This window comes from Physeter macrocephalus, chromosome 16 (assembly GCF_002837175.3).
Source record: "Physeter macrocephalus isolate SW-GA chromosome 16, ASM283717v5, whole genome shotgun sequence".
NCBI classification, from domain to species: Eukaryota; Metazoa; Chordata; class Mammalia; order Artiodactyla; family Physeteridae; genus Physeter; species Physeter macrocephalus.
This window is the reverse complement of record NC_041229.1, coordinates 4,543,955-4,567,828: the sequence shown is the minus strand read 5'-3', so window position 1 is coordinate 4,567,828 and position 23,874 is coordinate 4,543,955. Positions and strand designations below refer to the sequence as shown.

Genomic DNA, 23,874 nt, shown 5'->3' with positions numbered 1-23,874 from the left:
TAAAGTCTATTTAGCCTGAGTGCTCAGAGTTCTTCCACGCTGTCATACGGAACAAACATTTTAATGTTTTTTTTTTTTTTTTTTTTTCGGTACGCGGGCCTCTCACTGTCGTGGCCTCTCCCGTTGCGGAGCACAGGCTCCGGACGCGAATGTATTTGTAAATGAAGGCACGGACTAGACAATTGTTCAAGGTCCCTTCTAGCCTATAGGCAAATAAGACCAAAAGAAACATAAGCTAAAGTGATCGTCCACCTAGAAACTGTAAAGCCTGGGAAGTTATACAAAAAGTCTCTTTCATCCACATAAAGGATTAAGAAGTCTTTAAACGTCCTGCTACCACAAACACGGGTTTAAGTCATTCTTTTCTGGATGTCAATTGTCCGCACAGACACTGATCTCACAAAACCACGTCGCTCTCCACATGCATCCCCTGCAGGTCCTAACGCACACTCAACGCTGTCTGTGAAACAGGGACAAAACACACCCGGCCAGGCAGCCACGGAGGCCCTGCAGCCGCATGGCCTGAAGTCAGGTCACCAGTCACGTGACCTACCCCCGAGCTTAGCTCCGAGCTGTCCCCGTGTGAGGGCTGCACCTGCCAGATCAACTTGAACTCAGGTCCCTGTGCGCTGATGCGTCCTGGCATTTGCCAGTCTCCCCTTGGAAACCGTTGATAAACAAATTCAAAACCCCAAACTGACCTGAGAGCTATGATTAGGCACAGATTAGCCAGGCTTCAGTGTAAGTAACTATTACAGCTCAGTGTACTTATCTCTCCATTTCCGGTCTGTGAGTTTAGGGATCCAGAGAGTTATCCTACTCTTAACTACTCTAGTCCGGATGCTGCCAAGAGCCAGGCTTCTGAGTCACCGCTAAATTGATGGCATCTCGGACCGGCCGTGCCAGCCTTGCCACGGGACCCAGAGACCCGGAGAAACAGCTCATACTTCCTTCCAAAACAAGGAGCTTGAGCCTGTGATAGGCTAGATGCAAGCAAGCCTTTGAAGTGGTGGTGAACGGCGGGGCACCTACGCAGCTGGCCGCCTGGACAGAGGTCAGCGCCCGCGGGGCGCAGGGCTGGGAGAGGGTGGGGCGGGCAACCCGCTTACCCGGATGCGCTTGGCCCTGCGCATGTCGTCGGCCGTCAGGGTGCTCTGCGCGGGCAGCACGCTCTCCTCGTGCTGGGGCTGCAGGTGCAGCTCGTGCGTTTCCGTCTCGTGCTCCAGAGAAGACTGGGCTTCCGGTGGCAGCTGAGGGACTGGGGGCGCGGGCTGCTCTGGTTGGTCCAGCCCATTCAGAGCTGCAGGTTCAGCCTCATCGAACTGCTCCTTGGTGGGAAAATGCAGCAAGTCCTGAAATTGCAATAACCAGCAATTATTTCCCTACCTAGATAGACATTAGTGCTAGGATTTAGAATTGCTGCTTTATTTTTTAAATGACTAGCGTCGTTATGCTCAGAAAAGAATATTTTCCTTCTGAGAAAATTAGTTAGGTCCCCATCCACAGGATGTAAAAACCATGAGACATTCCAGATCATTCTGTGAGGAAAAGACTATGACAGGACTCTTCTGGAATATCATCATTTTAATTGTTTAAACTAATTAAACAGAGTCCCCCAGTAATGTCTCTGGACAATTTCAAACCTTTAGGGCAGCAGAGTTGGGTTTATGTTGTAAGTAACGTTTGAAAAAACGTTCTTTTTACTCTTTCTCTAGTCAGACTTTAATTAACAGGCAGCACAGCACTGACAGGCAGGACTATCACCCTCTGAAAGGCGTTTGTATTTGAGTCCAGTAATGGTTCTCGTAAGTTCTCTAATCAAGCATCCAAGAAGAGCTCTTGCTTTCCCATCCCCCATACCTGTGTCCCATCATCACACTTTTCCCCATTTTCACTGGTTATTTCCAAGCGGATAAATTTGGGAGGGCGTCCCGGCCGTCGACCTGGGCCAAACCGCCTCTTGCCTCGCCCCCTTCCTCTGCCTCTTGTTCTGGGGACAAGACATTGGGTTATAGATAGACATGGTTACACAGTACTGCACAACAAATATTTCCCTGAATGATCCGGATTCACCCCAAATCTTGATTTCCTCTCACTTTATTTCTTTTCCTGATTCTTTTTTTCTAATGGAAACAATCACTTTGCTCATACACGCTTTCCAAATTTCTCATCTTTGCCATCTATATAGCTCAAAGAGACGTCTTAAATTATTCAGAATAAAAGGAGCTTTAAAAAGTTAAAGCACTGACACCATTTTGCTACCAAAAATTCTGGAAGCTCGCACACATCTCTGCGACTCTGTGAGCAACGCAGACAGGACAGAACACGCCTAGTGTGGGTCCTGGATACAAGATTCCAGTCTCCCCCTTGCTCACCTCATGTTCCTTCCATGGAATGTGGCTATAGAGTCAAAGGAACGCCCTTGTTTTACTATAATCTTCTGGAAGGTCAGAACAAATTTCTAATTCACCGGTTCCATAGCACATCCAGTAAACACCACATTAAAAGATTCTTTATTATGGGAAGTTCTGAACCTCGGCAAATGTGGAGAATACAAGGAGCCCAGTGTACCCGCTACCTCATTTCAATACTTATCAACTCATGGCCAGTTTTATCCCATCTATTTCCTCACCACTTCTCCCACACACGTACCCATTAGGCTATTTTGAAATAAACCCCAGACATCATTTCATCTGTAAATATTTCAATATGTATCTCTAAAACATAAGGACATATATATGTATATATAATACACATATCTCCACAACAACTTTATCGCACCTAAAAAATAAGTGATAGTTGCTCAATATTTATTAAATCTAGCCAAAGTTCAAATTTGCCTAATTGTCTCAAATTTCTTTTAACAGCTGGCTAACAAACATTTTTATCTACAATGTGTCATGCATGGAGCTTGGCACTAAAGACGGTGAGTCACATGCAACAGTTTTTACCCTCAGATGTCCAGTAGAGGCAGCAGGCATATAAACCAAACCTCACAACAGAACATAGAAAGTGCTGTAACAGAGCCATGGTCGGAGTTTTCGGGATACACCGGAGGGAGCGATGGAACTCCTGCTGTGTCCTCCATGCACCCCAGACGTTTGCTCCCGGGGGCACACCCTCTGCCTTGTCGTCCTTGGTAGGTGCGGAATCCCCTGCCCTGATGCCATGCCTCGCCCGCTCCTACACCGTGTCCTAACTTGCCAGCTCACGCCCTCAGGCACCTGGACTCAACGATCCTTCCGCCTCACCACCAGCTCCAGTCCAGTCCTGTCCCCTGTCTGCAGTCCTGCGTCCTCTTCATGTTTTCTCTCCGTTCTTCCACTCATAAGCTCCAAGGTCCGTCACTGGAGTCACTGCCTTGTACATGCTCTTCTCTCCCCACTGCTGCTTCATCACTCTTGCTGCGTTGCACGCGCTTGGTGAAACCGACTTCCTGCCGGCTCTGCACCGGCACCCTCGCAGTGAAAGACGCTTGGTGACGACACAGCCGTGACTCACATGAGCCCTCGCTCACGTTGCAGGCAATCACACCGGACTTCCCTGGAATATTTACTCTCCCACTTCCCTAAATGCCATTTCACACCATCTCCTCTCTTTTCAAATCCCATCAAAGCTGGCAACCCTACATCTGTCCCGCTGGGACTACTCTGCCCGGAACCACTCTCATTTTTCATCGGAACTGTTGAAATAACTTCTAACTAGACTCCCTGTCTTCACTCTTACTGCAGTACAAGCTAAGGTGATGTTTTTATTTTTATCCACAGTGATGTTTAGAAATGTAACTGACATCACAATATCCCCTGATCAGCAGACTCTAAAGACTTCTTATCACACATAGAATTAAATTCGAATTTCCCACCACTACCCATCAGGCCTATGTGATTCAGCTGCTGCTTACCCCATCCTGTGGAATTCTCCTTCACCCACCTTCTTTATATAGTGGGAATTAAACATAGGACTTAGTCTGATGAAGGAATCCTACTACTGAAAAGAGTTTGAGAATCAGAAGAATTCCTATTTCAGAATCTCTAGTTAGGGGAGATTTTACTAAGGTGAAAAGATGTCCTATTGCTGGGTATTGGTTATGCTGGAAAAGACACAAGTAGTAATGAGGACCAGGGGAAAAAAGGAAATGACGGATAAGAAATGTCCTTCAGCAGCCTACCTGGTTACCTGTCTACCCACAGGCGCGCGTGCGCGCGCACACACACAGACTCATACGTTCACAGATGATATAGAAACGACCCTGGATCTTTAAAACTAAGTTTCTGAAATCTTCCCCCTTATTATTATACCTGCTAAACACATCCAGTTTCTCATCATGCGAATTGAGGTGCTGTTGCAGCTGCTCTGAGCTTATAAATCGGCGGTTACATTCGTAGCAGGGCCAATTCTTCTCTTGCTCTCGAAGAACTGCAGTCGTGGGAGAGAAACCACGGAGGCTGGTGATCAACCGGCACCAATAAAACTCAGATGCCCAGTACCCACACCATTCCCACCTCAGCGTAGCCCAGTGTTCGTAAATACGCAATGTCTGCCGTTCCGTTATAAAATCAAAGGCTAAAGTTTGACAGAGACTGATTTTTAGGATCTTGTTTTCTGATATATTTGCATAAGACATCAAAGGAACAAATACCCTCGTGCTACCCTCTCCCACCCCGCAATACACACACACACGACCTTACCACGCTGGAAAGACAAGGAGGGCTACAATGGAAATCTGTATGCAGATAACCCAGTGATTCAGATCCAAGTTTCATAATCAGATGGTATATTGTACCACAAATAACTTGAAAATCAAGGCCCAATGTAATCTCTTTAGCAAAATGTTCAGAAGTACCCATTAAAGCTGATTATGTGTATACCCTATGACCCAGCAATCCACTCCTAGCTGTGCATGCAACAGAAATATGCACATATGTTCACTAAAAGACATGCAAGAATGTGTACAGCGGCACCCTCATATTAGCCAGAAACTGGAAACGACCCTGCTGTATAATAAAGAATTTTGCTGGCATTTGTCCCCGGTCCCTGGGAAATAGCCTCTAAATCTTTGGAATCTCCGAGTAAGAAGCACATCTTTGTTATTCCTGGTGATCTGGGACCATACCTGAGTTTATGCTAATGAGATGGCTCAGGATGGGGCTGGCTGTGTCAGGAAGACCAACCATCTGATTACAGGGTTGGGGCTTTGAGCCAGGTGGTATCAGCCAGGGAGGGGAGCAGGGGCTGGAGAGCAAGTTTAATCACAGGCCAAGGAGCCAATCAATCACACCTATGTGATGATGCCTTGATAAAAACTCTGGACACAGAAGCTCAGGTGAGCCTTCTAGGCTGGTAATCATACATCAGTGCTCCAGGGTCGTGACACGGCCTAAGGACATGGGAGCTTCACATTTGGGATCCTCCCACACTTTGCCCTAAGTGTCTCTTCATTTGGGTGGTCCCGACGTGCGTCCTTTATAATACAATGGTACTCATAAGTACAGCACTTTTCTGAGTCCCATGAATCGTTCTAGAGAATTATCAGACATAAGGGGGTTAGCAGGAACTCCCTAAATTGTAGGTAGCTGGTCAGAAGTGCAGGGGGCGTGGGACCCCCAGGGCTTGAGGCTGCTGTCTGAAGTCGGGAGAGTCTTGTGGAGGACTCTGCCCTTGACCTGCAGAATGTGACCTACCTCCAGCTAGTCAGTGTCAGGATTGCATTGTGCAGCCCACATTTCTATGGTAGAAATAGATCAATGACTTGTGGTACATTCGCACAATAGAAAACCAAATGGCAATGAGAATAAACAAATTACAATAATACACAACAGTGTGGAAGAATCTCACAAACAAAAGATTCCCAGACACCAGAACTGTACATATCCCATAATTCCATTGATAACAAGTTCGGTAACAAGCACATCATCATATCTGTGGTGTTGAAGTCGGGAGATTAGTTACACTTGGGAGTGAGGAGGAATTACAAGGCTCAGGGGAGTCCTGGGGCCATGGCCACGCTCTGTGTCTTGATCTGGGTGCATGTTGCCCAGGTGTCCTCATGTTGTGAAAATTCACTGGGCCATTACTTAGGATTCGCGCACTTTCTGTATGTAGGTTGTACTTCAGTGACATTTACTTTGAAAACAAAGTCAATGCCTACCTTGCCGTGCGTGTTCAGAGATGATTACATCTCGATAGGGATCGTCCTCTGATCTAGGTCCTAATTTAGTATTTGGAGGTTTTCGTTATATTAAATACTATTTTCCAGCACCCATGAAAGAAAGGTAAATATGTCATTGTCATTTGACCCTAGAATTAGACAGGGATGTGCAGCTCTAAAGAACCTATTAGAATATCTTCAATACAGAGAGATAGAAAAATTAGACATTGCATAAAGATGTAGGTAATATATACAATTTAGAAGCAATATATGAAATACAAAAGAATGAAAAAGTCCAAGCACCTTTCCTTTCTTCCTCGGAAATGTCATGAATCTTCCGGTTCACAAACTCGGCATAGGAAGCAGCATACCACACCTGCAAGAGCCAAGCACATCGTCAAGGACTAAGGGCATCACCGGATGTGCTTCACGGGCTTCAATCCCTGCTCCTGCTCATGGGGAAGGAGTTCAGGCTTTTCTACAGCCCACGGAAAACAAACAGACAAAAGAAGCCAAACTGCGAGGTGACCCCGTCAGCGCAGACGGTCAGTCAGGAAGTTCGTCTGCCAAGACACGCTGTGTGTTTTCTTTTTCCTTTGTAAAAAACTGTGGGACTTCCCTGGCGGTCCGGTGGTTAGGACTCCGCGCCTCCACTGCAGGGGGCACGGGTTCGATCCCTGGTCGGGGCACTGAGATCCCACGTGCCGCACGGTAAGGCCAAAAAATTCAATAAATAAAATGTAAAAGATAAAAAACCGGTTTTCTTTTTTTGTTTTGTTTTGCGGTCCGCGGGCCTCTCACCGCCGTGGCCTCTCCCGTTGCGGAGCGCAGGCTCCGGACGCGCAGGCCCAGCGGCCACGGCTCACGGGCCCAGCCGCTCCGCGGCACGTGTTTTGTTATTAGAACAACTTCACAAGAGATAACATCAATAGTCTCTTGATCTGCATGAAGCAGAGCCTCTTCCAATTCTTTTATCTGGAAACACAGGTTTCTCCACAGCTGTGATCATGGTGGCTCCACCCAGACACTGCTGGGTCACCAGAGCTGCCCCGCCTTCCTGAGCCTCTTCCTCCGTCCTACCCCGCGGGCCGCTTCCGCTCAGTCTCCCTGTCTGGCTCTCCTTCCCCTCCCGCACCCCTGAACAGTGCTGTTCCTCGAAGTGCAGTCCAAGTCCAGGGCCTTCTTATTTCTTCCTGAGGTGATCGCATCCATTGCAGCCAACTCTGTGCTAATAACTCCCAAGTCACTGCCTCTACCCCAGACCCTCCCCTCCTGCCCTCTACCTACATTCTACTACCTGCCTGATGGCGCTTGTGCGGAACTGACTTCCAGATGCTCCCCTCCTCACCCCCCACCCCTGCCTACCTTTCCCATCTCAATAAATACCCCACCTTCCACACAGCTGCTCAGACTTGGAATCTAAAAGCTAACCCTTTTTTTTTTTTTTTTTTAAAGCTAACCCTTTTAAAAATATATTTATTTATTTGGCTGCACTGGGTCTTAGTTGCAGCAGGCGGGATCTTTAGTTGTGGCATGCGAACTCTTAGTTGTGGCATGTGGGATCTAGTTCCCTGACCAGGGATCGAACCCAGGCCCCCTGCATTTGGGAGCGCGGAGCCTTAGCCCCTGTACCGCCATATTTCTGTTTTCTTCTGTAATGCCTCAGTGAGAAATCTCGGTGGCTCAGACGTCCTCCGTCTGCTCCGCCCACCTAGACGCACACCAAGATGAGCTCTTGCCTGGTTTTCTAACGAGCCTCTGCTTTTCCACTCTTGCTCCCTGCATTCCAGTCCCCACACAGGAGCCAGCGCGGTCTTCTGGAAACACAGCCTGATTTCATCACTCACTCCCGTGCTTAATGGCCTGCAACAGCTGCTTGGTTCTCAGTAAACCTCAAGTGCTTGACGCTGGTCTGCAAAGGGCTCCCACCACTCTCCTTCACCCACCTTCAGTTCCTCCAACATGTAGAGTTCTTGCCTTGCTGTTCCACCACCAGGAATGTTGGGTTCTTCACTGTCACCTCCTCAGCAAGGCCTGCCCTCTCCCGTCACACCTAAATTGGGGCCTTTCCTGTTATCTGCTCCTTTCACACCTTTTGTGTCCTTCACAGCACTTCCCACTATTTGATATTATTTGCTTATTTACACCTTTCTGCCCGCCTCCCCTCTAGAGGACAAGTTCCTTGAACGCAGGGCACCAGTCTGTCTTCTCCTAGTGTCTGGAGCGTAGTACAAGCTCCATGTGTCGGTCACTAAATGAATTCATCATATACAATTGTTGTGGAACATTATTTTAACCATATGGAAATAATCACACTGAGAGACTTCATTTTCAGCTGTGGAATAATATTCTACAGAGTCTGTATTCTATACTTTACTTGACCATGACCCTGTGGTTGGACTTTTAGGTAGTTTATCATTCTGCTGTTATAAATTCTACCTTGTTCATCGATTCCAAGAGGTATGTTTCTCATATTCTCTGATTCAGAAATCAGAGTGTGCCTCCCAAGCCATGGCATTCTGTGGTCACTGCCCTGACGTAGCCGTGACCACCTGCATTTGCTCCTGCACAAACCTGGCCGAGATCTTTCTATTCTCGCCTCATTCCGGTATGTGTCCCACTGGCACTCCGTGCGGTGCTACACTTGCCAAGCAATGCAAATGAAGGCCAGACAAAATTGCCATCTCCCTCAGAATAAACGAAAGAAATTTCAAAGCAATGCAAGGCTGGTGTGATCATACCGGAGGAACTCTCATTAAGGTATCAAACATCGAGTGATCAGAAACTTCCCACTGACTTGATCAAAACACTCTCAACTTCCAAGGACATGTGTTTCAATTGAGGAAAAAGACACAGATGGGTTCAGTCAATAGGAAAGCACAGCATCAAAACTTACAGAAAAGCTATCAGTGGCTTGGAAAAATATCCCAGAGGTAACAGCAGAGCACTTATTCTAAAAACACTGCATCATCATCAACACCTTGATGGCACAGAAGAGGACAGATATACAAAAGCACAAACATCCATGATAAAGTAAAACAATGATCCAGTTAAAGAAAAAAAAAGACTGCACAGAAGGCAGTTTGTACCTTTACCAATTTATTTTGCTTACAGTGTGCCTTTTTAAATATGCATAAGTGTGATGTGATTTCAAAATTACGTCTAAATAAGTCCAAAATAGCTCCTGCAATAAATATAAAATAACTATTTCTGTTGATTAAAATAAGCACTGTAACATAGCTCAGCTGGCAGTGTATTATTTTTCTTAATGGTGTGTAAAATAATGGTGCATCTTAATGTCTGAGTCAGTAAAAAAATTACAAAATTCTAATGTATCTAGCTCTATCTTTGCTTATAATTATTTCCTCAGACTTATTTTCAAGGATTGGGTTTACTCAGCCAAGAACATTTTTGCTGCCTACTGTCAGAAATATTCTATAAAATACTGCAGTTCTGAAACAAACATCCCTATTTTTTAAACCCTCACATTCCTTGTATTATATCTGTTTATTTTTGCTAGTTTAAATTAACAAAAATATTAACTCATAGTTGCTTTAAGGGTTTTTAAATTATCAACATTTAAAAAAATTTTTTAACATTTCTTTACTATTTGAGTCCTCCCCCAAATAAAGTCTATTCCCGATACTTATTTATTGTCCATCTGGATGTAGTGAGGTTAGAGGCACACAACTTTCTCTCAGTTTGTATACGCAAACCTTGTAACATGTATTACAAATATTTCCCCCATTCTGTTGCTTTCTTTTTATCTGTTGTTTTGGTTGTTCATTATATTGAACTATTATATTCTTATTTAATTGTATCTGTCTGCCTTCTACTGCATTAAAAGAGAAAATAATCTCCCCTCCACAGTTAAAAAGTATTCATTCAGTATCAGGAATTTATTGGAATACAGGTATGAGATGTGAATCTCCTTCTACACATTTTCTTTGGAGGTTATGGACTATCTACTTGACAGTTTCAAAGACGCAGGGTTTGTACAGCTTTTAAACAAAGTCTAGGTCTTTGTCCCCCGCAAAGAAGTATCTATTTCTCACTTTACCACACTGAGGCACAGAGCTATTCAGTGTTCATGAACCAAAGCAATCATTTCTAACATATTTTTCATTTACAACTTTAATATCTTGACCCCCTCTTTTTACCGTGTTCCTAACATAGCTTTAAAAATGGGGGGTGGGGGGGGCGGAGGGGATTTTCCCTTAGAATCATAGTGGAATTTTCATTAATCATCAAGAGTTAATATTTAGACAAATTCCTACAGAGCGTTATCCCCCAAAAATATATTCCTAAAATCAGAAGTCACTGCATAGAATTCTTTGGGTAAAATGAGTCTTCAGATAAAGAAATCTTGCCCATACATCTGAATTCCATTTTACAAGATCTCCTGTTTCCCAACTAACTCTTCCTTAGAATGTGTAAATGATGTGAAGTAAGCCCATCTTTAATCACACAGACCTGTCTGTGCCCCCAAAACAACTACTTCCTCACCCCTGGGCCTAATACCTTCATGAATACCTTTGATAGATCTCAAAAGTCATATACTTTTCATTCTGTTTTATTTGTGGGATTATTAGAAGTGTATAGTACACAGCAAGTGCTCAGTAAGGAAGTGAATTACAAGAAAAGGACCATTTTTTAAAGAATCCCTCTGCAAAGGGGAAAAAAAAAGTAGGAAAAGCATGACGCAATTGCAATTCCTAGCAAAGGCGCCACTGACCCAGCACTGTACCTTAAGCTCTTGCTTGGGCTCCACGTTCTTGATTGTTGTGTAGTACACGTGGTGGCCATACTGATAAGCCACCAGGTTCTGCTCCAGGTGATTCTGGGCCGGGCGCACAAACATCATCCAGTTACAAAGGGTCTCGTCAGACAACTCAAACCACAGGTCTTCATGCAAATCCCTGTCTTTTCTGTCACCTTTATCAAGAGAAACCTGCAACCAGAGTGAAAGTAAAAAGACACACATACACAAAACCTCTAATATGATAGATACTCACGTAATGATATGCAAGATATTGTTCCTGAAATTAACCAGATATGCTGATTCTCCCCTTTGTATCTAGAAAGATACTGGAATTGTGTCTTGTCGAATGGAACAGGAAAAAGATACTTTCTGAAGACTCACCTACAGGAGGATTACTTAGCAAAATCTAAAAGTTAGCACCCTGAGTGTACAGCTTTGGTTGATATTTCATCATTAACTAACACATCAAAAAATGCTACTAATAAGCCAGAAAATGCAAGCAAAATACTCTCCAGTTTGTTACAAGTTACTTCCTTTGGGGATTCAAGTGCATTTCATTTATAACGTGTAGCCTGGTGATAGGTATGTCTCTTTACGAAGTTATATTCTTTCTAGGACACCTTGAGCACTCACCAAGAAAATCTCCCCATGACAGCTGCTGATTTCTCAAAAACACACCACCAAAAGTCTCCCTCCCCACTGCCTTTCTTGGTTCTACAGAGTGGCTCTCCAAGAGGCAGACAGCAGAGGGGTTGGATAGAAGCAAAAGCATCAAAAGTGAGGAACAGACATCAGTGTAAATATACCGTAACACACCGTGAACTATTCTTCAAGAAAAGATTCAACAGGATAGACCTGTTTCAAAAACTGAAACGAGGGGCTTCCCTGGTGGCGCAGTGGTTGAGAATCTGCCTGCCAATGCAGAGGATACAGGTTCGAGCCCTGGTCTGGGAAGATACTACATGCCGCGGAGCAACTTATGCCCGTGAGCCACAGCTGCTGAGCCTGCGCGTCTGGAGCCTGTGCTGCTGCAACAAGAGAGGCCGCGACAGTGAGAGGCCCGTGCACCGCGATGAAGAGTGGCCCCCACTCGCTGCAACTAGAGAAAGCCCTCGCACAGAAATGGAGACCCAACACAGCCAAAAATTAATTAATTAATTAATTAAAAAAAAAAAAAACTGAAAAGAGGTTTTCCTAAAAACATTATGGGCACTTAACAGATAACATGAGTCGACGTAATTCTCTCTGTGTGCCAGTCAAAGTTAATTTGAAAAAAAAAGCTGTCGAGTCCCTTTTATGGGATGATTCGTATCCCCCCAAAATTCGTATGTTGAAGCCCTAGCCCCCCAGAAGCTCAGAATGTAACTGCATTCGGAAACAGGGCTTTGAAAGAGTGGGTCCCAATCCCATCTGACTGGTGTCTTCATAGGAAGGGGAGATCAGGACACACAGAGAAGCTCCAGAGGCACCTTACAGACAGGGACAGCCCTGCGGAAAGGCAGCCGCAGGGCAGCCACCTGCAAGCCAAGGAGAGCAGCCTCACGGGGGGCCAACCTTGCCTGCACCTTGGCCTTGGACTTCCAGCCTCCAGGACTGTGAGAAAACAAACATCGGTTCTTTAAGCTCCCCCAGTCTGTCGTGTTTGATTCTGGCAGCCCTCCCAGACTAATCCAGCCCCTGAGAACTACACCTCTCAGAATTATTCACATAAGACTTTGGGGACTGAAACTGTACCCTCTGTGTCACTGGTGAGAGAGAAAACGTCTCCATTTGAAACAAGTCAAGCATAGAAGGAAAAACACCAGCGAACTGCTAGGAGATTGCATTAAGAGGCTTGGTGGGAAAATACGTGCCCCTTAAAAATCATCGGAACGAGACTGGACTATGTTGTAGCATAAATTACCTTGAGGTGGATGTAACAGTCCTTCAGCTCTGACTCCCTGACCAGTGGCCCCTCCACGGGGCCGAACTGGGTGCGCTTGGGGATACGCCTTTTGGAGAACACACCGCCCAGGAACCTGTCGATGTACAGCACCAGGGGGAGGCTGGCCCGCGCCCGAGTCAGCACCGGCCGGTTGGGGATCGGATGCAGGGGGCCATGCTTCGGGCACACGGAAGAGTGTGCGTTATTACACTCCTCACACCCTACACGAGAAAGAAATCCTCACTGTGGCAGTCTCAGGGAAAAAGTTCCAACCTGAAAAATCCCCAAATCTGAATTTCCCAGTCCAAACTCAATGAACTCCTACAACTGCAATACCCATTCCATTGTAATACATCACTCCTCAGAGACCACTAAAATCCTGTACTTTTCTTCTAAAATCAGGCAGAATTAGCTTGCGGCCTGCCGGAAATAAATTTGCAGGCCGTGATGTATTCCTCTATTGGATATTCATTCAAATAGCGGCATTAAACTCACAAATCAATTATAACATGTCTGAAAAGAGAAAAGAAGAGCTTATTAGGCCAAATGTTACAAAATCTGATGAGAATTTTATAATGTGTAAATCAGGTGAATTTTATAGCATGTAAATTATATCACAGCAAAGTTGTTTTTTAAAAACCTGACAATACTGTTTAATCAGTTTCCTCAAAGGGAGTTATAGAAGCCTTATTGTCTGGGCATGTCTAAATCAACAGAAAAAGCGCTGTTGAGTTTGAGATTTCCACGTGTACTGTGTGAAGATAATGCTGAAATGAATGAATTTAGCATCCCATCCTTCATTCACCTGGATGACACAATTAGCCCAGCCCTGATATGTACTCTCAGCTCATCCTGCGAGTGATCGGTTGGCGCCAAGCATCCACGTTCACCCCCTTTCCCAGTGTCACCCATCTGTCAGCTCACCGCCAGAATGAGATAGGTACAGCCGCGAAACAGAAAAAAGTGACTGGGCCACACAGAGAGCATACTCATGACCCAAAACAAATCTGATTAACTAATTATAGTTTACCCAACTCTGGCTGTGTGATGACCTGACTTAGAAAATGGGTATTTTCAATTTCCACAGTTTGCCAATAATGGAGAGCTATCTTATATTAATACTGATAAGATAAAGTGACCTTGTGTGTATTTGACTAAGGAGTTGCCTTGAAAACTTATGAATTCAAAGAAAAGCAAAATGAGGAAGCCCTTCTTTGGGCGTGGAGACGAACACTGGCCCCATGCAAACAGGCCTACCACCACTACACGGAAGGTCCGGGGGAAATACGGTGAGACCTCAAAGCTCTGCAGAGTCTCGTAACTCACAAGACGAGATAAGGACTTTGCCATCTAGGCACGAAGTTGGCGGGCAGCAGCAATGGCTTGGTGGGTGGAAGCAGGACCCGCCCCCCCCAAGCAGGCAGGACGGACAGGCGGTAGTCCTGGGCACCTGCAGCCAGCAGACACCCGAGTTTGCACCCTGACTCTTGAACAACTGAGCACGACCTTGGGAAAGCTGCCGACCTCACAAGACTGTGGAGAGCGCCAGTCGAGTTAGAAAATGCGGCGCTCTGGCGCCTGGGGTGTCTTTTCATAACAGGCGTCTTTTTATAACGGGCATTTTTTAAGGTTGGTACGAAGAGAGGTAAAGCAGGAAAGGAACCTGTGGAATCGGAAATGGCCGGATCTGCCAGGACCGGACAGCATCACGGTCTGGCAGCTGGAGCTCTGGGATCAGAGACTGAGGCTCGGACCTGACCCAGCCCCGGCCCCCTGTGGCACTGAGCAGGCTGCCCGGCCTCCTCTGGGCTTCAGTCCACTCGTCGGTGCAATCAGAACTCTAGGGACAGCCAGGGCCTCCTTCACAGGCTGCCGGAGGACGGAGCGAGGGGGACACCTAGGTCGGGGGCAGCGTCTGCACCACGGGCCCCGGCAGGGGCCAGCCCGCCCTGCGCCCACACACGCCGCCGAGAGGCAGCTCTACTTACACAAGTCGTGCGGGTCGAAGGGCCGAGGGGGGTCAGGCTCCCAGTCGTCCAGGTCTGTGTCTTCGCCGTCTTCCTCCTCCTCCTCCTCCTCTGAGTCTTCCTCCTCCTCCTCCTCCTCCTCCTCCTCCTCCTCCTCCTTGGCCTCCAGTCTAGCCATGGGGTTCTGCAGGGTCGCCAAAGGGTCCGAGCCATCCACACCCTCAATTGAAGGTAACACCTGGTTGTGCACCGGCAACGAGGCCTGAACAGCGTTGAATCGTAACGTTAGTGCGGCCTGTTTGGGGTTAGCTGGGACACACACGCAGAGTACAAGGTTTTGGCGCAATACTCTTCTCACCAGCTCCCTTCAAGGCCCTGCAGAAATGACGTTTATTTCCATCTATGGGCTGTAATAAGGAATCTGTTTTCCTTTTTGCTGTTTCTGCCCAACATCTGGGCTCCGCTGGTGCCAGCGAGAGTTTCAGATCCCACAAGCCCCTGACCGTGTGCTGGGGACTCTCGTGCTGACCCCACCCTTCACCTCAAGTCCCACTTCCTTGCTCTCTCAGCCTTTCCAAACCTGCATGAGGGGCCTGCCCTGTCTCCCCGGAGACTTCAAATATGAAAGGAAAAAACCCTTCCAAACCCTCCTGGAGCATGTGTGGTATCATCAGCCTCAATTTGGTTTGGGGTGGGGACCCTCCTGCCTTTGCAGGTGGCCACACCATAATGCAGGTAAAGATCTGACCCACCTTCAACCACATGGCTTTAAAATTGAACACGTGGTGCAAGACGCAGTTGGTAAAATTCAGTGGGTACCAGCTCTCCTTTCACACACTTCAGAGAGGCCGAGGTTTGTAAGTAACAAGGAAAGAGATGCCTATTTTGTTCATCACACTGAAATTAGTCTTTTGCAGATAAGACACGGTTTGGGTCATGGATTCGATTAATGCAACTTTACCAAATACACCGGAAGAAAATAACGGTACCTTAAAAGTTCTCACCTCCTAAATAAGCGGCCTCGGGTTATATACCACTCAGACCTCTCTGATGCAAGCACATTTATCCTGCCCCGTTAGCACCATTACTCATACCCAAACCATGCCCTCCCCCTGTTCAACAAGTAAGACATGCGTTTTGAACTGCCTACTCCCTTTTTTCTTTGTCTTTCCTTGCCTAGAATGCTCTTCCCTTGGCAACCGTCTAAACCCCGTCCTCCTCGTCCGCCTTCTCTGGGAACAGCGTCCGCTCTCTGCTCTGACCTGCTGCAGCCCCTGGAGTCACAGAATCCCACCCAGCGACACCGTCCAGCCTGGGCTTCACGTTTCCTCACAGTACCCACCAGGCAGCCCGGATGGTTCTGGAACAGCTCAGGGATGTTCCCGTGGAGTCAAGACCTCCCCGACTTCCCTCTCGAGTTCCACCAGGTAAGTGCCCCCTCTGTGCTACATGAAGACAGCTCCTCCAGTACTTCAAGACCAAAACCCCTAATTCACTGACCCATTGCCCACGGTCCTGCTGTGTCCATTCACCCCTCAGCGGATCCCCGTCAGCTTGCACCAGCGTTTACTGGAGACCGCCACGTCCTAGTGCTGCCCCATTCGGAACTGGCAGGTCACTGGGTCCTCTTGTCCGCTCAAAGAGCGCGACTGAACCCTTTTTCTCCCGCTCAGGACTTACATGGCTGATTTTTACTTAAATGGCCATGTATCTCTAGTAAATTTCATTTTATTGTCTTTTCTGTTCTTTCAGTCTGCCAAGATCTTTCAGAATCTTGGTTCTGACATGTCACACCTTAGCTGTTCCTCATAGCTTTGTCTCCATTGCCAATTCGCGTGCATTTTCCTGTGAGCCCGGCTTGCCTCTCTAACTGTACCTCACGCAAGCAGACCACAGGCTTTGGAGTCAGACAGATTTGGATTAAGATGCTGGCAAGTTAACACACTTCTCTGAACCTGTGTTTCTTTATCTGTAAAATGGGCGTGGTAATACATACCTCATAGGTTGTTGTGAGGATTAAGTGGAACAATGTATATGAGGCCAGTAGTAGAGTGTCTGGCATTGAGTAAGTGCTTAATATTAATAATAATAGATTATTATTATTATCGTAAGTTCTTTAAGGACCCAGGTGACAGCATGTATTTCCTTTACAACCTTAAAAGGCTGCTGGCCACATAGCAGGTATCCAATGAAGATTAGTTTGTGGAAATACATTTGGCCCTTTGGGAAATGACATTCTGCAGCTCTTCAGAGAAACATCCTTTCTCAGTTGTGCATCTAAGAACCTCTCAAACTCTGTGAAGAAACAATAGGACAGAATCTGACCTGCCAAGGCAGTTAAAGGTCACTGCCCAACATGTGAAACCCTCAGGCTGAAGAAAGCAGATAAAATCAGTTACCTCAAATAGCACATGCGTGTTTTAACATGCATTCACTTAACCCAGGAGCCAGACTCTTGCATGACATTCATCTGCAGCTCAGGGCCTTTTAGAAGTGTAGACAGGAGGACAAAACTCTGGGAGATGCTTCTGCTTCAACTTCAATAACAACAATAAAATGCCCACTGACATGAGGAGTCAACAAGCAAAAGAACAGGGACTTCTGGCAACAGAACTGCATCTGCACCGCCCCCCGGCACCCCGATCTGATCGGCTCCTACTTGCTGTCTCAGAGCACAGCTTCGATATCACCCTTTACTCTAAGCCACTCAAAGCTTATGCCAGCCTTAGTGATGAATGTTATCACACACTGAACAAACCAAAGCATATATCCACCTCCACTCCTCATAAATTCTTTATCTCTTTGCAGAGCCAACCTGAAAGAATGGATTCAGCAATCGGGAGTTACTCCCATGAAGCTGAGCTGTATTTTTCCCCAACAGATGCTGCTAGAAAGACTGCGGTCAGGCAAGTTACTGCTGGCTTCTCACCACTGCTGAGAAAGCTGACATCAAAACAGACCGACAACCTCCTCGTCCCTGGGCTGGAACTCTCCCCAAAGGCTGTGGCAAAGGGAAGGCTTGAAGCCTTCAGCATTTCCTAGAAGGACGGATGCTACAGCATCAGGTGGAACATATACCAGAATAGTGCAAGTTACAGTCGAAAAGGGATGGAAAGCGGGGAGGATAATCATTTGTAGATAAGCACTGTGTATTTCAGATAGCGTGGACCTTAACACACAGTAGGCATGCATTACAGATTTGTTTCATTAATAATTCAAATTCAACTGACATTTACTGCGTGCCAGGCATGTATCTAAATTCCTCTGAGGCCAGATCACTTTACCACCCAGCTCCTAAGTGGCAGAGATGAAATCCACATTCCGACTCTGCCCTGCTTTTCTACTACATCACAATGGCCCCTGCGGACTTGAGTTGATTCAAGGAGAAGGTAAACAGCACACACACAGTGAGTACCCGAGAAACGAGCAACGAGGTAACACACCTGCTCCTGAGGCAACAGCCAGGCAGCAGGGCGGGGAGCCGTGGTGCCAACTTCACTCAGAGGAAAAGATTAGTAACAAAAATAGTTTACGCCCATGCATTTTGTAACGCACAATTAAGCATGGCGAGAGGAAAAGGAATTTGTTAAACTCGTGGTATACTTTCTCCTCCCCACTTAACATCACTCTCGGTAATTATTTCTGAAACGACATAATGCATTTCAGGATACAATTTATCCGAGAGTGAAACATGAAACTACACTGGACAGCAGCAAACATGACAGAATGCTCCGGGTTCCCACTGAGACCAATTACGAGGGCAGCATATTTTCCTCTCAGTGCGTGGGGAGCCACACATGTTCCTTTTCAGAAACAAAGCGGAGACTGTGCTTCTAGGTCTGGAGAGTCCCTTGCCTTCCTTACGGACGAGGGAATGCGTATATGAAAAAGGCTTCAAATGGATTTTGCCACCACTACAGACAATTGAAAAAACAGGAACCTTTTTGCTAAGGATTAAAAAAAAAAAAAAAAGCACCCATCATCTATGTTAAACCCTCACTCTAACTTTCTATCCAGAATCTATCCAGGTCATGGAATAAACTGATAATCACTGAGGTGTTATAGCCGGAAATAAAAACCGTGCCAGTTGAAAGGAAACTGCAATAAAGACAGATGCTAAGGCAATGGCTGTACTGCCTGTTATGCCGGGTTCACAGAGCTGTCTGAGAACAACTTTTCTTTTGTACAAAACATAAACAGGCAGATTGTTTCTGGAGACTGGAGAAGATGAAGGGCCCTCTGAGGTGCAAATGGCAACAAAACCTCTAATTAAAATGATACCTTAAAATTAAAGCAACAAAATACCACTTTCCTTATCAGATTGGCAAAATATTCAAAGAATGCAAATACCCAATGTGGCAAGGGCGTGTGGAAATGGGCGATCTCATACACTGTTGGTGGGAATGTAAAATTTTTCAGCATCTGAAAAGCAATGTAGAAAGTCCTATCAAAATGACTTTCCCATTTATAATGACAAATTTCAAACCTATATCAAACAGAGAGTAAGTCTAATACATGTTGTGTACCCATCACTCAGCTGCAACAATTATCAACTCAGAGCTCACCTTCCTTCAACTGTTCTCCCACCCACTTTCCCCCTCACTCGATTGCTTTGAAACAAACTTCAAACATTATATATTTTCATCTCTAAGTAGTTCAGTAGATATCTCTACAAGAAAAGGACTTTTATATTTTATTTATTATCATACCTAAAAAATAATCATTCCTTAACATCATCAAATATCCAGTTATTGTTAGGATCTCCCCAATTGTCTCGTAATTTTTTTTTACAGTTGGTTTGTTCAAATCAGGACCCAAACGAGGTCCACGTGCTGCATCTGACTGCTATGTCTCTGAAGTCTCCTTTAATCTGTAAGTTCCATTTCTCTTCTTTTCCTCCGCAATTTGTCTGCTTCCCGCAGTCTAGATGGTGCTAACTGCATCCTGTGTGTCTTGTCACTTGTTCCATTTTGTTGACTGTGCTTCCTATTAGCTGGCAGTGAAATCTAGAGACTCGGTCAGATTCAGGTTCAATTTTGGGGGAGGAATACCTCTTATGTGGAAAAATACAGTGCTGTATGTCAAGAGGAGGTACACAACACCAGGAACCCTGTAATGAATGTTCTCTCTTTTTAGTGATATTGACAATGTTCAGAGGGGTAAGTTGATCCATTCATTACAAAGTGCCTCATCAGCTTTTTTCTGATGATAGATGAAAAATGGTGAGACTCTAAGCCAGTCATCCCCCCTTTCTTTATTAGTTGGACGCCTCTATAATGAAATTTCCCTCATCAAGTGATTGTTTACCCGAGGACACTTGGGGAGAAAGGCTGGATTCTTTCCAGACATTTATCACCTTTCCTAATAATGTGGTGGTCCCCTAGCGCCTCAAAAAGTGACCAAAGAGTTATTTCTTTTCATATCAGTATGAACTTGTGGATTTTAAATATATTTAATGTGTTTCAATCTACTGTAGATATTTTTCCTTTTTTATGAGTCAAACTGTCCCATTTTGGCCCCTTCAAGTTAGATCTTGAGTTCCTTCCCAGGACCCCAGAAGAGAAGTTTTTACTCGCTTCCTTGCATTCTGATAAGACAAGATGTTTCAGGCACATCTTGTACATTTTCTGCCCCAGGGCTAGAATCTGTCATTTTTCTAAGTAGCCCTGATTCCTTTTATTGGAAAACTGTATTTAGAGACCACATCATTGCTACTGGACTGATGACTTCATCTAAACCTTTTCAGTGGCCAGAACTAGAAAACATGTTTTTTAAGAGAAAAAAAAGTCATGAGTTCACACTGATATTCTAATTCAAATTTAGGATTCTAACTTTTTACTTAAAGTGTTTGATTTTTATATTTGTATCTTTTTTCACTTTCACAAAAATCTTGGTTCTTAAATAATTTAAAATGTGAATACCTTTAGTCTCTATCATTTCTCTTTGGGGAAATTATTCTAAGGAAATAATCTGATATGACATCTGTGAGAATATTCTTTATAGTAGCAAAAAAGAAAGAAAGAAAGAAAGAACCTACATATAAAACAATAGATGGAGAATATAAATAATAGTACATCCCCATAACAGAATACTATACAGCCAACAAAAATGATGATGTAGCTTTTCAGGATGATGTTAAAAGAAAAAAATATCATCAAGATGAAAGTACTTTAAAAGAAAAAAAATATCAAATACACTGGCTAAAACACAATGAACTATTGAATAAACATATAAAACCCCAAACAAAATATTAGCAGACCAAATCCAAATCCAGACATATATGAAAAGGATCAAATAGAGTTTATTACAGAATGCGAGGCTGGATTAACTTTTAAATATCAATTAATATAATCCACCTTGTTAACAGTAGAGAGAAAAACCTCAACAGATTCAAAAGGAGCATTTGATAAAAATCAACATCCATGAATAATAATGAACATCAATCAATAATAAACACGCATTAAAAACTATAAATAAAGGGAGTTTTCTTAATCAATGCGTTCTTTTTATAAAAATCCTGCACTAGGGACTTCCCAGCAGTCCAGTGGCTAAGACTCTGCGCTTCCACTGCAGGCGGCATGGGTTCGATCCCTGGTCGGGGAACTAAGATCCGCAAGCCAAGCCATACAGTGCAGCCAAAAAAAAGAAAAGAAAATCCTGCACTAAACATCATTCTTAATAGTAAAGTAGTGAAAGTTTTTCCTCTGCGATCAGGAAGGAAAATGAGAAATCTACAAACCTACTAGCACCACCTCTGTTCAATAATGTATTGGAGATCCTAGCCAGCAGACCAAGTGGGGACAAAAGAAGAAATAAAAAATAAAAGATGTAAGTGAGCAAACATAACAAAACAGAAACAGAGTTATAGACAAAAAACAAACAGGTGGTTACCAGAGTATCGGAGGGTGGGGGAAGGAAAGAAATAGGTGAGGCAGGTTAAGAGGTACAAACTTCTAGTTGCAAAATAAGTGAGTCATGGGTATGAAATGTACAGTGTGGGGAATACAGTCAGTGAGTAATATCCTTGTATGGTGACATATCATAACTAGACATCGTGGAATATATGAAATGTATAGAAAAAAATCATTATGTTGTGTAACAGGAACTAACATAGTATTGTAGGTCAATTATACTTCAAAAACAAACAAACTCAGAAAAAGAGATCAGATTTGTGGTTACCAGGGGTGGTGGGGGGAGGGGGAATTGGATGAAGGTAGTCAAAAGATACAGACTTCCAGTTATAAGATAAATAAGTGCTAGGGATGTAACGTACAACACAATAAATATAATTAACGCTGCTGTATGTTATATATGAAAATTGTTAAGAGTAAATCCTAAGAGTTCTCACCACAAGGAAAAAAAATTTCATTCTGTATCTTTAATTTTGTATCTATGAGATGATGAATGTTCAGTAAACTCACTGTGGTAATCATTTCATGACATATGTAAGTCAAATCATTATGCTGTACACCTTCAATTTATACAGTGCTGTATGTCAGTTATATCTCAACAAAACTGAAAGAAAACAAAAAGACATGGGCGTGTGAAACCCAGCTCACAACTAGTCTAGAAGATGTCAGCAGTAATAAAAACAAACATACAAACTCATAGAAAAAGAGATGCTCCTTGTGGTTACCAGAGGTGGTGGATGGGGGGAGGGGGGATTGGAGGAAGGTGGTCAAAGGGTAAAACTTCCAGTTACAAGATAAATAAGTCCTAGGGATGTAATGTACAACACAATAGATGTAATGAACACTGCTGTGTGCTATATGTGAAACTTGTTAAGAGAGTAAATGCTAAGAGTTCTCATCACCAAAAAAAATTTTTTTCTATTTGTTTAATTTTGGAGATGACAGATGTTCACTAAACTTATTGTGGAGATCACTGCACGATGTAGGTAAGTCAAATCATTATGCCGTACATCTTGAACTTAAAATACAGTGCTATATGTCAATTATATCTCAATAAAAATGGAAGGAAAAAAATCCAGCTTTGGGGCTTCCCTGGTGGCGCAGTGATTGAGAATCCGCCTGCCGATGCAGGGGACACGGGTTTGAGCCCTGGTCTGGGAAGATCCCACATGCTGCGGAGCAACTAAGCCCGTGCGCGACAACTACTGAGCCTGCGCTCTAGAGCCCACGAGTGACAACTGCTGAGCCCACATGCCACAACTACTGAAGCCCATGTGCCTAGAGCCCATGCTCTGCAGCAAACAGAAGCCACCGCAATGAGAAGCCTGTGCACCACAACAAAGAGTAGCCCCCGCTTGCTGCAACTAGAGAAAGGCTGCACACAGCAACGAAGACCCAACGCAGCCAAACATATATAAGTTAAATTAAATTTAAAAAAAACAAGGACCTACTGTGTAGCACAGGGAACTATACTCAATATCTTGTAATAACCTATAATGGAAGAGAATGTAATAAAATAATACATATATTTATACATGTATGTATAACTGAATCACTGTGCTGTACACCTGAAACTAATACAACATTGTAAATCAACTATATTTTAATAAAAATTTTAAAAATAAACAAACTCATGGATAGATCATATTTACAGATTGGAAGACTCAATATTATAAAGATGTCAATTATTCACAAACTGATCCATAGATACAACGAAATGCCAGTAAGTTTTCTGCAGGACTTCGGTGGAAACTTCAGGCTGATTCTAAAATGTGTATGGGGCTTCCCTGGTGGCGCAGTGGTTGAGAATCCGCCTGCCGATGCAGGGGACACGGGTTCGTGCCCCGGTCCGGGAAGATCTCACATGCCGCGGAGCGACTGGGCCCGTGAGCCATGGCCGCTCAGCCTGTGCGTCCGGAGCCTGTGCTCCGCAACAGGAGAGGCCACAACAGTGAGAGGCCCGCGTACCACCAAAAAAAATTAAAAATTAAAAAATAAAAAAAATAAAATAAAATGTGTATGGAAAAGCAAAGTGCCAAGAAACTCCTGAAGAAGAACGAAGTGGAGGAAGGATCACACTCCTGGATGTACTGTGGTGCTTTCATAAAACTGAACACGATACAGCAATAAAAATAGAAGGGAAAAAAACCGCAGGGGCACCC

The 23,874-nt window shown here is 44.6% G+C and overlaps 1 protein-coding gene across 1 annotated transcript in view; it reads right to left on the bottom strand.

Annotated features, from left to right (window-relative positions):
* Positions 1-23,874, bottom strand: part of PRDM10 (PR/SET domain 10) — a 91,028-nt gene that overhangs the window by 27,698 nt on the left and 39,456 nt on the right. The window contains exons 5-12 of the mRNA XM_007121878.4: positions 19,152-19,223; positions 14,823-15,063; positions 12,814-13,055; positions 10,896-11,099; positions 6,452-6,524; positions 4,299-4,416; positions 1,861-1,990; positions 1,110-1,352 (exon numbers count right to left, since the gene is read on the bottom strand). Of these exons, the coding sequence (XP_007121940.2) occupies positions 1,110-1,352; positions 1,861-1,990; positions 4,299-4,416; positions 6,452-6,524; positions 10,896-11,099; positions 12,814-13,055; positions 14,823-15,063; positions 19,152-19,223 (1,323 nt within the window). The remainder of the gene's footprint in view (positions 1-1,109; positions 1,353-1,860; positions 1,991-4,298; positions 4,417-6,451; positions 6,525-10,895; positions 11,100-12,813; positions 13,056-14,822; positions 15,064-19,151; positions 19,224-23,874) is intronic.